Raw genomic sequence first — 16,419 nt, forward strand, 5'->3', positions numbered from 1 at the left:
CTTATTTTCAATAAATGTTTCATCAAATCTATTTGTTATTTACCAGAATGAATTACTCAGAAAAGCAAGTAACCCATTCTGAGCTATAAGGTGTTTTTTTAATGGTATGACCTGTTATTTTAATATGTATTTTTCTTCAAAGTTAAGTATTTGGACTTAATATTTTTTTTAAGTGCTGCAGCTTTTGGCACTCTGAGTTGCTACTAACTTGCCATTTCCAGTTTTGTTTGAAAGGTCCAACAGAATTACAGCTGACAATGCTGTTTTTTTCATAAACTAGCTAATTCCATTTTTTTCACGGTAGTTGCAATCAAGTCTCTGAGTGACTCCATAGCACCAGAGCCTACAGTATATGATGAAATACTACCATCATATGGGAATAATATATTTAACGTACCTGTGAATCTGTTTCGTATTAATAATCAACTGGACCATCTCCAAATTTGCACAGGGGCCCTATAAATTTGATACCCTTTTTAGGACATATTTTACTCAATTAGAGTTTAAGGTGTAATACATTAACATTCTACACATTGCTAAGTGTTACATTAATTCTTTTGATCTAAATTGCATAAAGAAGACAGTAATGAGTGGTACGTGTATGATCTTGTGCCAAAAGTAAATTTATTGAAGCCCTATAACTAGCATGAAGTGTTTTAACAACACTTGCTTTGCTGGAGTAAACTACAGTACTTTACATAACAACTGGCAGTAACAATATCCTCCATATATGAACCACATGAGAAACGATGTGCTCTGTAAATATCAGAATTTTATCACTGTAAGGAACTGTCCGCCCATTAAATGCTTTTGTCTTATGAATAAATGGCAAAGGCATTTAAAAACTAGCCTTTTTTCATTTGATGTGATTGTGATAAAGCAATAGTACAGTACCTTTTTTTCTGTGAGTGCTATCAGCTGCTGTCTGGTCTTCATTAACTCATGATGACTATTTGGTGTAATTGTATTGATTTTCTAAGACAATTGTTCATTTGGACAAGATGCTTAAACAGCTGTATGTTTTTTTAATTAATCAAATTAATCAATTGAACTACAGAGCACTATCTCATGTTCAGTGAACATTTCATATTCAATGATAGAGTACATCTCTGCGAGAACTATACAACATATCAACCATGTGACACAGATCTAAAATATAAATAAATCACTTTAAATATGTTTATTTAAAGGAATGTTAGGGAATTCTGCTTGGTTATCTTTTCTTCATACCCAGTGAGAATCTGGACCCCATAGATCTTTCAAGTCCATAGCTGGAAATGAAGTATGTATTTTATATAATTAAGAAACACTTCAAAGAATAAAGCTCTAGGTGTAAAAATAGACTTGTGAAAGTCATTGAAAATGAAAAGCATCTCTTGATCTAGAAGTAATAAATTAAGCAAAATAAATACTTTGTAATACAATGGATCTTCAATTGATATTTTAAAAAACAGTATAAAAATGAGTAGATGGAGAGGCAGAAAAAAGCTAAGTGGTTTGGCTTTGTATGGAAAACATGGCCACTGGTCTACTAGAATATTTGTAGCATAAAGAAACAGCGGTGAATGCCTTATCTTGCTCACAGACAGTTTTAACAATAATGCACTGTATTGTAGGACTTCATTCTTTCATAACAACAAAATTAAACATTTTGTGAATCTTACGGAAAAATACCTTTACTGATGCGTTTTACAAAACAATGATGAAAAGGGTTATTTGTCCTCATTATCACTTCATATACATTATACATTTATCAATCATGATCAAAGCGTGTCAAGGTACGTTTTCTGCAAACTGCTTAAAAAATCATCATTAAACCCAATATACACCATGACAGATTTTGAGTAAGCCATTTATTTTGAGTAAGCCATTGGACCAAAATAAATGAGTTCAGATGTCTTGACGACAATATCTTTTTCTCCATGCAGTAAAGATACAATGAATAGATATGAGTAGGCAGACAGAACAATCTGGACAGAGGACAGGACCATTTGCAATATAATTGCAGACCTTGAATTATGATTAGGTGTCTGAGTATTAAGGTATTAAGTATTTTCCTACACCTTTAAAACAAACTGGGAAGGTAACCATAGTCTTAGTTCGGGATTCCAAGGCCAAAGAAGATACTATATTTAACTTGTCAAACATTGCCAACTTTATTTATTCTCTATTACATTTATTCAATACAATTTTCTTGTTCTGCAAAAAACCTTGGCTTTAAGAAGGGCAGTAATATTTATAGACTTCAGCTCTGTTGATAAAGCTTGATTAGGTTTGAAAATGTTATTTTTAATCCTTTTCCCCTCAAGAAAATTTTAAAAATATTTTTAAGTAAACAAATCCTGTATGAAATCATTGAAACAAAACAGACTCACTGCAATGAACAAAATTAATTTTCAATGACAATAAATACATTTCAGTGAGCATAAAACAAATTAGAAAAAAAATCTGAATTAGTATTCAATATTTCAAAGTAAAACTACTTATTTTGAAAATTAAAGTAAAAGTACACACTATTTTTTCTTTGTGAAACAGACAATGACAAACAAAACAAGGTGAAAAATATTTTGCTCATAGCATTTGTGTTTTTAAGGAATATTCTGGTAGAGGTAAGAATTAATTCAATGAAGGAGACCGATCTGTGGCCCACAATAATTCAATATACGGCCACTTAGTCTGAAGGCATCGCTTGATCGGAGTGTCATCAGTGCGTACCATTGGGTCTTCAAATCCTAAAATCAAGGATGTTCCTTCAACATACATGACCTGTAATACAAATAAACACTGTCAGTATTTTCAGATTTCAGTGTCAGGCATAGGTGTATTTTTGGGCTCTTCTTTCCCCAGAGCTCTCAAAATTGAAAGATAGCTTCAATCTGGACCAGAAAAACCGAAATGAAACAGAAATTTAATGCCACATCTCAGTGTAAAAGGAGTTTAAATTCAGTCATCGTAATTCTTCTCATGAAAAATTTTATATTGTAAAACAGATAAAAGAAACATATAGCAAACAGATGCTAAGAAGATGCAGATGCTATTACAGAAAATATTGAAAAAGATTTGCTTATGAAGACCTTGCAATCAAAATGAGACGTGACAAACTAAATGTCAAAAAAGACATTCAATATGAGAGTCAATTAACTGCATGGGTTCATACAATGACATCATCAAATGATTACTTCCATGTGCAGGCCTTAGATTGCTTCTATATGTATACATGACCTGTCCTAAATATAGAAGCCAGACTTTAAATTCATAGAAGATATTGAGGTTACAGAAAAATGACTTGAAAATAAATGGAGCATTATGTAGTTTTCAGACTACAACTGAGATTCATAAAATCTCAGTAGCATTTTCATAATGTAGCATGAATATAAAACAAACCAAATCAGCATTTTGCCATTAAGCATTAAGATTAATAATCTTTCTTAACACTGGCTTATTGTGTAATTGTTTCTCCAATAAAGGACTTTATCCAACACAGAAATGTTCCTTAGACCTCTGCTCTAAATAAAACGTGTGTGTGAAACACACCCGCTTCAAGTATTATGTTTCCCCCTAGTGGAAAGCACAGTAGCTGGACCAGTTGCATATATTCATTTTTCATGTCACATTATATAACTATTTGTTCCTTCAAAATACAAATACAGTACAGTCCTTAAGAGACTTATACAGTATTCAGTTTAAAGAACTAGCATTCCTTAAAACCAATGTTTCTGAAACAGGTAACCTTTTATTAACTCAGCACTGACAAGACTTTCAAAACTGCAGGAATACTTTCTTTTAACAAAGGGGATATGCTGCAGAGGTCACACACAATGACACAATATGGAAACTTATTACATACTACACAAGTATGATGGAGGAATGCTTTGCATGTGTATTCTGTACACAGCAGATAATTTCTTAAAACATCAATTCATGGAGTTTGACATTTTAAAAACAGAACCAATTAGATAAAACAATAGGGCTGAATTACTCCATCATTTTACAAATTTGATCAAATCCTTCCTAGACATCTAGACTAGGTCAAAAACAAACAATTAAGTGACAATCCAGCCCAATATCACTTATTTTTACCAAAACAAAAAATCTCTGTCTGTTCATTCAGAGACACTGTGCTGGAAAATGAATGAGCACCCTGTTGGATTTTTTGTCCTGAAGGAAGGGAGTGAAGGTATAAAATATCCTGACACTTAAGCTATTATACCATCTCCTATGAGGTAATGCTGACCAGAAACAGCCCCCACACATGAGATTTCCACATTTATGATGTACTATGATGACCAAAATCACTTCTTTATAGCCTCCCTTTCTTTTACAATGCATCTTCCTTACTTCAAGATTAAATGTTTTAATTTTGGTATTACCAGAACGTGATGAAAGTCTGCTTATATCTGCAGTTAAATTATTCAGCTGAGAGGTAGTCATTCTAGGTAGTTTAACAATTTTATGTTTAATTACATTGTTTTCTTTGTAGTTAAAATGTATACATCAGAAAGCAAAGCTTTATTCTAATCACCAACAGATCTGTGCAATGTGACAAACAAATAAAACTTCTGCCGACCTCTTCATTCCTATTTGGCATGCACATTTCTGGCCACAAATGTACAACCCTGAGGTTCCGTGAAAGCCCACAGCAAACAATATAAGCGTAGAGATTAACCAAGTTATACTTGGGCTTCATTATGAACTGAACTCATAGAAACATTCCTTCAAAGGAACAAGTAATAGGTTTATTCCATGCTGAAAAAAAGAAGAAAGAAAACACAAAACATTTCGGCCATGGAGCCTTCTTCAGGTGTGAGGGCTGAAGGCTCCACGGCTGAAACATTTTGTGTTTTCTTTCTTCTTTTTTTCAGCATGGAATAAACCTTTTACTTGTTCCTTTGCAGCCTACGCATGCTGACGCAGCTACCCACCTGAAACATTCCTTCTGTCAGCTACAAAACCTAACCCATCGCTGTTTACATCAGTCACAGAAAAAAAAAATCTTGAAGGGATTATAACTGATATCGGTTTATGTTTGACTACAAACATGTTTGAAAAGTACACTACTTCCAAAACCTATAGCATTTAAATTTCTGAAATGATTCAGTCTGCATTATAGATTGTGTTCTGCAGGAACAGTCCTACACTGTTCATGCTATCGAGTTTTGCATGAACACTTCTTAAATTCCAGTGTTAGTACTGATTTAAGCATAGAGTACACTGAATCACTTTAGAAAAAAACATTCATGTTAAATATTAGACTGGACAAAGTGAGGTTTACTTTGCAAATGTGGAGCCCGAAGAAGGCTCCACAGCCGGAAAGTGTTTTCTTTCTTCTCTTTTCAGCATGGAATAAACCTATTACTTGTTCCTTTAATTTGTAAATGTCAGATATAGCATAATCTCACAAATCATAAACATCAATTCATGGCATTCATGACATTTTCAAAACATAACAGATAAGATAATAAAAAAAATAAGGCTGCATTACTCCCATCATTTTACACATTTCATCAAATCCTTCCTAACCAGCTACATTAGGTAAAGTTATTGTGCATTATTAATAATATTCCCAAAGAAATTACATAACATTTAAAATTCATATGTTTCTTTTTAGTGTAAGAAGGAAACTCTTGCATGATCTTCACAGCTTCAAAACAACCAACTACAGTATTATGTTATGTATTCTGGGTTCATTGGCTTGCCATATATTGCATACCATACTATTGTACCACTTACTACTATACCATACTAATAGCACTACTTGCCATACTATTATGTGATGAGCAGTCATATTGTGGGCTGATTTAAAAAACATTTTAAACAATGCTGTCTATGTATGTTTTTGCCACATTTGCTTAAGAATTAAGTGCAAATTCTGAAAACTCCTGCATCATATTGCATATTCTCAACTAATGAATTAATATTTCTATGAGCCTAAGAGATTTAAGAAGCAAAGAGAACCTTCAAGAACAGACAGCTCTCAAAATAAGACTTGACTGAATCATAAGTCACTAGGCCAAAGAGCACTAACAATTCTTTAACTGTTGGATACAGAATGCTCAAATTCCCAGAACTCTGAGATTTTACCCCCAAAGAAGTCAGTGTGGGGTTTAGAGAGATTCTGTGGAGTTGCAGGGAATCTCTGAACAAAGCAGGCACACTTCTCTGCAGTACTAATGAGTTTTGCAGGCTAATGAATTACTTTCCTTGTTTCAGTTGATCAGCAATGTCTGTCTGTAGCAGTATTGGGCTTCCTGTGAAAAGGTCAGAGTTGAGGCACACAGGAAGACTATGCCAGGAACCTGTACTTCTTAGATGGGAAAGATTTGTCATCTAGGCAATATACCATGGTTTTAACCAGTTTTACAACAGTTTCCAGCAAATTTTTGATTAATGTTCAATTCTATAAACTTCTCTGTGTACAGTACATATATATGTAAATAATCTGAGATGGGCTGATTTGAATGGCTTATATAAAGATCTAGATATTTCCAGGACACCCATGATTGGTACTTAAACGTAATTAGGAGCCCCTAAAGATCAAGGACAAAATGTACAGCTGTACAAAATCTGTCCTTCCACTTATGAATGGACCGCTGTGCTCAAAGGAAACTATTTTTCAAAATAATAACTTAGTAAATTTAATTCAGCAAATGGTCTTCTGCTCCAAAAATGATTACGGAATCTGCATGATTGCTATCCAAGCGTTGCCTGGAGTATTTTGGATGTTTTTCACTACTTTGTCTCCCTAAGTAAACATAAATCCTTGTATACTGAAGGCTGTGGAGTCAGGTCTTCTGTGATAATTCTGCATGACTTTCCCATCTGGCGCAGACTGTGTCAAGAGACTTGCCGTCTCAAGGTCCGTCCCCATTCCATCAGTGCCACCTGTCTGCCTGTACCACTCTGCAGTTCACACGCCACCTCTCTTCAACACCCACTCATACTCTTCCTGGACTCTCTTAGGATCTCCAACACCTTCCTGTTTCACAATTATGGCCACACCTGCGGCCACCCCACTTGCTTTCTTTTGTCAACATGTCTTCTAATTCTTTGAAATCTCATGATTTCCTTTTCGACTTTCCTGTTCTTTACCTCATGGCAAACAACAAACCACGCCTAACAGCTGGAGAGTTTGGCGCTTGATCAGGGTTAAAAAGCATTATGAACACACTGAAAGAACAGTGGAAAAAGAAACCGATTCAATACATTTTTCTTTTGATGAAATCAAACGCAGTGTTTTACTGGGAAAGCTCAAATATAAGAGATTTCAAAAGAATAACGGGAATACAAAAAAGATACATGTTGATTAGAAAGAGGTGCAAAAAGGAATTTAAAATGATTATTTATTACCTTTTCATTGTGGTTTGATTGCTTCAGACCATTGTAGTGAAAGACAGGAAATGAGTCTGGAATCCCAGAGTCCTGAAATTAAAGTAGAAAGTCTGTTAAAATTGCTACAGTGAGGGACCACTTAGCTGGAACAATCAAGGGCTCTAGATAGTTATTTCATATTGGCAAAGACTGAACATAGTCAAATTACTTTGCTAAAATTTCAAATTCAGCTTTCAGCCCCAGAAATGTACAAACTGCAATTGTTCTACCATTGCCTGAATGCAAACAAAGAATATTAAAATAAACTGAGCCTGTTTAATTTAATAGTGCTTTGAGATATTTCACTGAAATGTATATTAAATCCTATTTAAATCAATGCAGCATATTTTCTGTAATTTGCAGTGAAATAATGATGATCTCTGCAGATCTTCAAAACCATTGTTTCAGGCTACGTTAACCTTTTCCTGCCAAATATTACTTTGTCTGTTTATCTTCAATGAACTGCAGTGTCTGTAACTGATGAACACTGAACATGACGTTAGCCAGGTGTCTTTTTTGAATTACATGACAGACCTGATTCATTATCAGAGTAATTTTTCCATTAGACTATCATCAGCTGAACTTTGTAAGCCGTATAACAGATGTTTTATAACTAGTAAAACGCGTAACAGAAACGAAAAAAGGCTGTAGTGTTAAGACCTTGAAAAAGCACTGTGCTGATTTGGCAATTGCAAACTATACTCTCTGGCGGATCCTTCTGGGAAACAACTAGAAGGAAATTTGTCAACAGGACATTTTCTTCAAGGAAACCATGGCCAACTTAAAATAATAGAAAATAGATTATTAATTAAAAATCTGAACATGTATATAAAAACATTCAGATTATTAAAATAATTCTGTGCATTAAATAAAAGCACTTGTAGCACAAGGATAGTTATTATAAGAAATGCATAACCTCTTTGGGATTGTGTGAAATGTTGTATATGCACCAATTTAATATTTTGGTTATTTTGGTAATAAAAGTTGAATATGCAGGCCACATTCCAAATAAACTTATAAAAATGTAGGTCCACTATACTGTTCTAAGCCATCACAATAAATACATTAATATACAGTTCATCTTAAAAACAACGGGTTATTGACATACTCCTGGCTCCTTGAAATTTGAATTTTGCTATATTACTAAACAGACTAATATTAATTAATTTTTAAGAGTCTGTTTACCAAAGTTGCTCAAAAAGGCTCCCTGCACACTGTGCTGGGACTCTACTAGTTGCACACAATGAGGACCTATTCATCTTTTTTTCTTAACCATCATGGTACCTGGAGCACAGCAACAACATAACCTAATTATTTCATATGCAAAATGTCCCTATTACCAAGTGGATACGCAAACCAAAGCATTAACTAGAGAACACAGACAGGTCAATGCGGCTGAACGCACTTGGGCAGGAAGGCCAGGTTCCAAAGAATGGTAACCTTTGGCCTGCCTACTGAGAAAAAGAGGCACAACCTGGCTACAGACAGCGCCTGTAGCTCACTAATTCATCTTTAAAAAGTGAAAGGCAACAGGAAAGCAAGTCTAGAGAGACAAAGCTTTAGATCAACTTGGTTTGGTAAGAAAAACAAGCACGATATTTCAAAGGCCCACATGGATCGGGTGTATCCTGGGAGGCTGCAGCCTGTGTACCCCTTAGGAAAAGCCTCACCAGGAAGTTGGACCCTGGGGAAACTGGGACAAAACAAAAAAACAAACTGCAAAAGGAAAAGAAATTTCAATCCTGATGAAATTCAACATTGGAATAATGTAAATTTAACACAACAGAAAGACAGCAGCAGGGAGCAAAAAAGGATGAGAACAGCCTGCAGAGGTGTTTGGGTTCCAGGGTGAGAGGGTAAGAGCGTGCCAGCCTCCAACGCCAATGTTAGGCAAAACCCCCAAAATTATACAACCCTAAATATATAATACAAGCAAATATGTACGTAGGGAAATATACAATATATCTGTATGTATCTAGAGTATTGAAGGTAAAGGAGAGAAGCTGATAAGAGGCACTTACTGTACCTGTCTAGATCCAAGCCAGCTGTTCAGGGGGCTTGTTGTGCGGCTTTGGTATACAGACTCAGTTATGGTATAACTCAGTTATACCATTCATATATAGTATTCGTATATTAATGCAATTGGTAATGGAAACATTTCACATTTGAAGGGGAACATTAAATTGGAACAATTTAACAACAAAGAAACAACTGCAAACTAAATTTGAAATGCAGCAACCATCTCAGGTTCGAAATAGCCACAAGATAAAACAGCTATTACGATAGATTATTACGCAAACTTTCAAAAGGAAGAAAAAACATCAGAAGAACAATTTAATAAAAAATACAGGATCTGAATGTTGCATTATTTTAACGGAGTAACAATTCCTGATTTTTTGAAATACAACTTGAAGTAGACCCTGTAACACATAAGGAGAAAACAAGACACCTGAGACTGGCTTATTATTGTAGGAGTACAAAGAACAGTAGGGTTCTTACACACAAAATGCAGCAAACTGAATATACTGAGGACAACTATATTAGGTGACTTGAAAGGCGCAACTGGATGAGATCCTCAGATCAAGTAGTTAATAGAACCCAAACAAGCTATATGGGCAGAATCTCTTCTTTTTATCTGCACTTTTCCGTATACCAACCTGATCTTACAAAAGTACAAGTTTAAATGAACTATATCAATTAAGCACCTAATAACGCAATAGGATAATTCATAATATACCTTACTTAAAATCAGACTGACTAAACACAAAAGTCGATTAATGAAGTCACATTGTGTAATTAAGAGCAATTATATTACCTGATCAGGAAAAAACTCCTGTAGGAACGGTCCCAGCAATATGATCCCTAAACCTTCCGGGTCTAATTTATTCTTCATGATGTTTACACTGGAAAAGGAGGGGGGGATAGAAATACAAAAGGTTATCATTTATTATCACACTGAATAAACAACTGCAAGAAATAAGTCATTTATTTTTGTATATATAATAACATTTGTGTAGCACAAATGATTAAGAACTCTTTTAAGAGTCTAAATTCAACTGCCCAGTTCCATTTTTGAAAGCTTAACCACTTATTATTTCAATGCAGTGACACTGATAAAAATCAAAGTTTCCTTTTAGAGACACAAACACATTCAAAGATTTTGGTAAAGACCACTGATAACTGTAGCTACATTTTAAGAGATTTATACAGCAATGTTTAAAACTGATTATCTGTTATTCAGTTACTGAATTAAACGTATTAAACATTTACCTCTTCATTTCATTTTGGAACAATATTCATCCTGGATTTTATCCAAATACACAAAAAATGTTTCACTAACTTATTTTTCATCTTGTTAGCGTGTGCCATTGAAAGCTTAATGGTATTTGTATTCAAATCAGTATTGAACAAAGTAAAAAGAGGAATAAAATTCTTTACAAACTTTTGCAGCACATTAATCTAACAATATCTCACCATGTCATTGGATTGCTACAGTCAGACAGTAGATCACATACCAAGGCTGCAGGTGAGCCTTGGATATACAGTACAATCAGATCTAACTTACTGTAGATCTGATCAAACTTCATATGATTTAGAAATGTTAATAAATCAAAGCATATGAAAAATAAAAAAGGGCTATGTTGCTTTTGTATATATACTTTTACACTGCAAATTAAAAAAAGCATGTGGTGACAACAAGAATCACGTCTGGTAAATAAATTAAGAAGCTTTGAACAAAAAGGTCTAGTTTAACAGTTGGAGCTGAAGTGGAGCTCTGTTTGAAGGAGGTCTTTAAACCCCCTCCCACATCTATTAACTTTACAGTTCTTCAGGACTTGTGTGAAACCTAAGAAGATAGGCTCATAGGTGACCCATAAGGTTGCTGAACTGGTTCACAGAACAGCGGACTGCCAACTGTTCACACCAAGGATCAATTACACCTGAAGAATTTCATATTTATTCCACAAAAGACAGGACTAGTAGCAATAGACTAGTAGCAAAGTTCTTCATAATATCAATCACAATTTAATTAAAATTGTTTTGTATGACGTTAAGGACTCCCAGCGCCAATGGTGGTAGCAGTATTTTTTTGTGTGAAATTAGTGAATTAGTATTCTTTAAAGAGAAATATTCACTTCATAAATGACCGTACTGAACGTTTTACATTTAAACTGCTATACTACATTGTAATTTATTTCTAGTTATTTCAGCTTTTTTGCTAAATGTTAGGCATATATGCCTTTTGCTATTTTGGGATTTACCTGTCAGAAAAATATTCTGGGAATGATGATTAAACCACAGTTCACCATATGTTCTGCAAATTACACGATGCTTTCTGTGGGGTATTGTTTTTTGAAGTACAGCTGTTAATATGATCATAAAGTTCACCTTACATCATCTATTCCTTTAAATTTATTTCTGAACAAAAACTAAAAAAAAACTTTCAAGCTTTTCAACCTAAATCTGAATGTAAAACATGAGTTAGCGCTTTGCATAATCGAACATAAATATAAAATACACAATACTAGCAGTTCCTTTTACAAATATTGAAAAAAAAGGATTCTAAGATTAACAGATACCTGAAGAACACAAGGTACGCAATGAGTTAAAATCACGGGCATGTCCCCCACAGAATGACTTACTATTCAGGCTCTGAGACAAGGTCCAGGGCTTTCATTACATCCTCCAGTAGTGTATCAGGTATAAACCCATTATCTGTAACAGAAGAAACACAAAGACAGAGGGTGAAACAGTAACATTCAACATGCTTTACTGTAATATGAATGAAGAGCCATGAGTTCATTGCCCATTGCTGGAAAAGAATAAGCAGCCCCGAGTTTTAAATGCTAAAGGATACCTGTGTGATCTTAAGAAATTCAGAGTTAGAGAGAAACAGCAAAGACTTTTGATGTAGGAGTATTTAAAATGTCTGAAGGACCCGATAGTGGCAACTTAATTAGTAAAAGTTAGGAAATACAAGTACATATACTTATATGAAACTTATGTTGGAAAAACACATTAGGAACGTTCAACTATTTAACAACAATCATAAAAAATGAAAACATGCGAAATTGGCTTAGGTTATTGTAAATCGAAAGAGAGTCATGTTTTTCTAAATTGAAAATTCTTTAAAAACAGGGGATCACAGCAATGTGGCTGCCAATTCTGCTATGAAAAAAGGTAAAAGGAGGGGAAACACGAGGTAAAGGCAATGGGATAGCACAGGTGATGACAGCTTTGAGGCTGGGGCTTGTCACTATGAATCCCCAAGAGGTGGCGCAATATTGGTTGAGTCCCGCTGACGGTAGGATGGGATTAGCTCCCCAGGACTCACTCAGCTCTCTGTGACACTGCGACCCCTGCAGCCACCTGGGTGCTTGCAGGAATCCGGCGTTGATGGGGGACACACACCCCTCTGCCAATCACCTGCGATTGCATGTGACGTGTCACAAGAAGAGCGGGCAGTTCAGTTTACCCAATCCTCGCTGAGTGCGATCACAGTCGGCTAATCCAAATTGGGTAGGTATAACAAAAATAACTAGCAATTCTAAATAAAGATTACAAAAGATTTCTGTAAATGCATATGAATTTCACAACCTCCATCTTCACTAGTACATATGATGACGTTCACAATTTAAAACTTTCCAAATCACTAGTAATAATGTGGATGTGTGTGAGACACAAGAGTTGGATGTGTCATTCATAGGTGTTTTGGCGTCTTTTTCCTTCCAACCTGTAAAAGGGTGTTAATTTAAAATGTGCAGATAAGCTAAATGTGAAACAGTGGAAAGAAATGCACGGCTTCATTATTCTATTAATAACCAATATATTGTTTTACACATCTGACACATAAACATAACAAAGAATACAAAGGAGGCTTAAAACAGAAGTGATTAATAATTGCTTTCTTTAAACCAAATTGTGCTATCTTTATCGTCTGCAATTTACAATAATAATAATCAATAATTCCTTATACTTATATAGCACTTTCCTGGAAACTCCATTCAAAGCACTTTACAGGTAATGAGGACTCCCCTCCACCACCACCAGTGTGCAGCCTCACCTGGATGATGTAACAGCAGACAGTGCAGCAGTACGCTCCCCACACACCAGCTCTCAGTGGGTAGGAGAACAGAGTTGATGTCAGTTTATAGATGTGGATTACCAGGCCATGACTGGTAAAGGCCTGAGGGCAATTTGGCCCAGACACCAGGATAATACACCCAACTCTTTTCGAGAAATGCCCTTGGATTTTTAATGAAGACGGAGAGTCAGGACCTCGGTATTATGTCTCATCCGAAGGATGGCGCCTTTGTACAGTATAGCGTCCCCAGCACTATAATGGGGCATTAGGACTCACACAGACCAAAGGATGAGTGGCCTGTACTGGCCCCACTAACACCTCTTCCAGCAGCAACCTTAGTTTTTCCCAGGAGGTCTCTCATCCAGGTACTGGCCAGGCTCACACCTGCTTAGCTTCAGTGGGTTGCCATTTGTGAGCTGCAGGGTGATATAGCTGCTTGCCACTAATTAAAATCTTTTCCAGTTACAGAAAATTGCAGAGTATTTTGGTGCAGTTCAGCACAGAAATAAAGCAGCAAGCACAATGATACTTGTCTTGCAGGTCAGAACTATCTGTAATCTTGTTTCGATTTACAGCAGAGGTCAACTCACACATTACCTAGTAATCAGAACAAAAGCATGAAGACCGGCTACAAACAGACAGACTACAAATTGCTTCTGTGTGTAACCCGAGCTGGAGCTTTTCTTAACTAATTTCAGTTCAATGAAGCTTCCTCCCATGGCAAGCTAACAGGTCAAGTACATCACAGGATGTTTTCAAAATAGTACATAATGGCCCAGAACCTGATACAGGAATATGTCTCTTGCTTGACGCTTTAATTAATGCGCCTGTGGAAATATTCATTGATCTCTATATAGTTTAACAATGTATCTGAGTTTGCATCTTTGCAGCACAGGCACATAAAATACTGCACTGTTCACCTAACTTTCTCAGAGTCACAGTGCACTAGAAAGCTCAGATGAAATCCTTTTATAAAAGGAAATTTGTTGCAACAGTTTTAAAAAATGTTCATACTATGTTATCTCATCCAGTTTGCAAGAAAAAGTATTTCACATATTTACTTTTTCACATGTTGCTGATTTTAGTTGGGATTTTGCCCATCTTGAAACCAGATAAGCCTTTGTATCTTTTCCATCCAATGTTAAGTTACCTCCCTTAGAAAAGTAATCAAACACTGCCTGAGTGAGAAAATTCCATGATCTGTCATCATGGAATCTATCCTACTATGGCAATAACACATCATAAAATATGTTCTGTTTTTTCTTCTGCTCTAGAGGCAGATTTCTTGGTAAATAATCTGTTTGCCAACCAACGCTGAAAATATGTAAAGTATAAAAAATATCCACAATGAAAGAGTTTCTTTACAGAAGCTACACTAATGACACAAAGAAGGTATTACCACTCTCGATTGTAAAACAAGCACAATAATTGAAGACATAACTTAAAAAGCTGCATTTAGACATAATTTCCCTTTTGCTATTTTATAATACGTAAAATAACTATTTCCTACAGAGCAACTACAAAAAAAACCTTTGGTATTTATTCCATGTAATAGCAGATACTAACATATCTAACACAATAGTTACATTACTGTCAAAATGCTCATTTTTCTTCATTTGCATTCACTCAAAATGATTCATAAAACAATCTTAAAACTGTAAATGGCTTTTATAAGCATTGGAATAAAAAAAAACAATTGCTTACACTTATATAGCGCTTTTCTGGAATATGCCACATACGCAACAGCTGACAGTCGCCCTACAGACTTGCCAATGAAAGAGGATTAATGTTTTTTATTCCAGTTTCACGTGATTAATGTGTGGGTGTCGAACATCACATTTCTTATCAGTCAATTTAATGTATTAAATGTTGGTCCCTCCCAGTGGTGTTCCATTTTGTTGAATTACAATAACATTGACTTTTTTTTTAAATAAGATCTTTAATCACAGCTTGAGTACTCAGATTCAACACTTGTATGGGTGAAAGATGTTTTAAATTATGTTAGCAAAGACTGGAAAGAAACACTAAACAATGCTGACTGCATAAGTATTTACTCCTATCAGTCAATACGTGGTAGAAGCACCTTTGACAGCAATTACAGCTGCAAGTCTTTAAGGATAAGTCTCTACCAACTTTGCACATTGGAAAGATCTAATTCTTGCCAATTTTTCTTTGTTAGCTTCCTGAAACTGTTAAGTCTGCATCAGATTTAATGCTTTGCATTTAGACTTGCACATACACTTTTTATGTAAGTATTTTGTATGCTATACTTTGCATTGTCCTTAAAGTGAATCATTAATACTCATCACAGTTTTCATATCATTTTTAGATAAGCATTTGTGCTTATCAACTTTAACTGTTGGCCTTTCCATTTGGTCTTCTCATAAGGTTCAGCTCCCTGCACTGGAAACAGTTTAGCTTTCTACCTATTAGACTATGACATCATTTCTGTGACACATGAGGCATGAATCTGTAAATTACCACCTCATGGTTTTTCTTAGTTTTATGTATTTTATGGAGAAGAGCTGTAAAGTGTGGCCTACGCTGTTGATGACATCCCTGGTTGTTCACATATAACCATATTATCTTCTGGACCTTTTGCAATATGTGTGGTGAAAATATAGAATATTATTTTAAATAAAAGTATAAATGAGTCCTAAAATTGGATTCTGAGAGACAATTGATTTTACAAAAAGATTACAACAAAAATCAGCAGTTCTACTAACCTTCCTTTTCCTCACAGGAAAATAATGTCTTTACAAGGAGTGGAAGTTTGGTAAGGACATATAAATATAAAACTTGTAAAGTGCAGGAAAAAGAAAAAAAAGTTTAGTGTTCTCGTTTCAATAGTACTTCTAATGTTTTGGCACAAGATTTAATTGAAAACAGCTCTTTCAGCTTGGGTTGGCAGTCTTCTCTGTTTACATATTAGATGTCAGTGAAGACAAGATCATCTTCAGCTGGAG

The 16,419-nt window shown here is 35.1% G+C and overlaps 1 protein-coding gene across 1 annotated transcript in view; it reads right to left on the minus strand.

The window, feature by feature from the left end:
- Window positions 1-1,838: 1,838 nt before the first annotated feature.
- Window positions 1,839-16,419, minus strand: part of mindy3 (MINDY lysine 48 deubiquitinase 3) — a 42,514-nt gene continuing 27,933 nt past the window's right edge. The window contains exons 12-15 of the mRNA XM_088928948.1: window positions 12,012-12,084; window positions 10,184-10,271; window positions 7,348-7,419; window positions 1,839-2,766 (exon numbers count right to left, since the gene is read on the minus strand). Coding sequence (XP_088785074.1) covers window positions 2,617-2,766; window positions 7,348-7,419; window positions 10,184-10,271; window positions 12,012-12,084 — 383 coding nt within the window. The 3' untranslated portion in view covers window positions 1,839-2,616. The remainder of the gene's footprint in view (window positions 2,767-7,347; window positions 7,420-10,183; window positions 10,272-12,011; window positions 12,085-16,419) is intronic.

The sequence above is a fragment of the Atractosteus spatula genome, chromosome 12, assembly GCF_055471065.1.
Source record: "Atractosteus spatula isolate fAtrSpa1 chromosome 12, fAtrSpa1.hap1, whole genome shotgun sequence".
In the NCBI taxonomy this organism is placed as follows: Eukaryota; Metazoa; Chordata; class Actinopteri; order Semionotiformes; family Lepisosteidae; genus Atractosteus; species Atractosteus spatula.